Here is a 1492-nt window from a genome sequence, read left to right on the forward strand (position 1 = left end):
GAGAAAAGTTACAAGAACTTACCTATTTTTAATACATTGGCTTGTCTCTTAAATTTTGTGGCAGTCAGTCAGAATTGTGGAGTGTTAGGGACCTGATCATGCAAATACATTCCATTGAAAAACAGACTCAGCAGATTACCACTGAAGTTAACTTGATCAAATACTCTAGACTACGTGTGTCTAGAGTAACATGGATGTAACAACTCATGGCATTTCTGTTTTCTCTCAGGTTGTGCCAAGGAATAAGCCAAGAAACAGCTTTCTGTATCCTAGCATGGCAAATGAAGAAGATGATCCAATTATACAAGAGGTAAAAGTGCACTGTGGCAGTGGTGACGGTACATGAGGCCTTTTTTTATTATTATTGTAGTTCTGGTGTTTTTAACATTGTTGAAACGTGTCATCAGCATTGGTGGTTGTCTTATAACCAGTGGCTTGCTCTGTGGAAGGAAATACGTTGTGTGGGCCAAATACATGGCTCATGATATCTGTTTTGCCAAAACAGTGGTGCCATGTTGACAGTTTGTTCAGGTTTTTCACCCCTTTTAACCTTCCCATGTCAGGTGGGGAACTTGTTTCTACCACTCTGTGTTTCCAGTGACTGTACTGCATGTCTCAGGGCTGTAAGAAAATCAGAATTACTTTGATGACTTAATAGCTGTTAAACCTGAAGCTAAAATATTTTGTGCCTTCTGCTAAAACAAGCAATTGTGCTCTGATTCTGGACTTCTTTAAAGGACTGCTATGTCCCAAAGAGTAGCCACAGTGTCCTGTTCACTTTATGTGTGGATTTGCACACCAGAAGTACAAGGAAGGGCAAGCTCATAAGAAGGCAAAAAGCCATGAGAAAAGAAGTGGGAATTGTCAGGAGTGTATCTAAAATGGCAGCTTCCATATATGATATTCATGAGAAGCCTGTGGATTTTTGGTGCTGGTGGAAAAAAGTGCTAATATTTTGGGATTTGGAATGTGGGTATCTCTTGTATAATTGCAGTGGGTTGACCATGGCTGTGGGCCAGGTGCCTGCCAAGGCCGTTCTATCACTCCCCTTCTCAGCTGGACAGAGGAGAGACAATATGATGAAAGGCTTGTGGATTGAGATAAGGACAGGGAGATTACCGCGATGGGCAAAACAGACTCAGCTTGCGGGAAAAATTAGTTTAACACCAATCAAATCAGCGTAAAAAAAAATCTTAAACCACCCTCCCCTCACCCCTCCCTCCTTCCCAGGCTCAAATTCCCTCCTGCTTTTCTCTACCTCCTCCCCATGAACGGTGTAGGGGTATGGGGAGTGGGGTTGTGGTCAGTTCATCACACGGTGTCTCTGACGCTCAGGGGAGGATCCTCACACTCTTCCCCTGCACTAGCCTGGTGTCCCTCCCACAGGAGACGGTCCTCCACCAACTCCTCCCATGTGAGTCCTTCCCACGGGCTGCAGTTCTTCACGAGCTGCTCCAGCGTGTGTGTCCCCCACGGGCTGCCATCCTTCAGG

At 44.9% G+C, this 1492-nt stretch overlaps 1 protein-coding gene across 4 annotated transcripts in view; it reads left to right on the forward strand.

Moving 5' to 3' along the window:
- The first annotated feature begins 232 nt into the window (after positions 1-232).
- Positions 233-1492, forward strand: part of POLR3E (polymerase (RNA) III (DNA directed) polypeptide E (80kD)) — a 25744-nt gene continuing 24484 nt past the window's right edge. For 3 of the 4 annotated variants that reach the window (XM_010159617.1, XM_010159618.1, XM_010159620.1), the window contains exon 1: positions 233-310. In XM_010159617.1, coding sequence (XP_010157919.1) covers positions 275-310 — 36 coding nt within the window. In that variant the 5' untranslated portion in view covers positions 233-274. The remainder of the gene's footprint in view (positions 311-1492) is intronic. The other variant, XM_010159619.1, reaches the window with a different exon arrangement.

Source organism: Eurypyga helias, unplaced genomic scaffold (genome assembly GCF_000690775.1).
Source record: "Eurypyga helias isolate BGI_N326 unplaced genomic scaffold, ASM69077v1 scaffold7429, whole genome shotgun sequence".
Lineage (NCBI taxonomy): Eukaryota > Metazoa > Chordata > Aves > Eurypygiformes > Eurypygidae > Eurypyga > Eurypyga helias.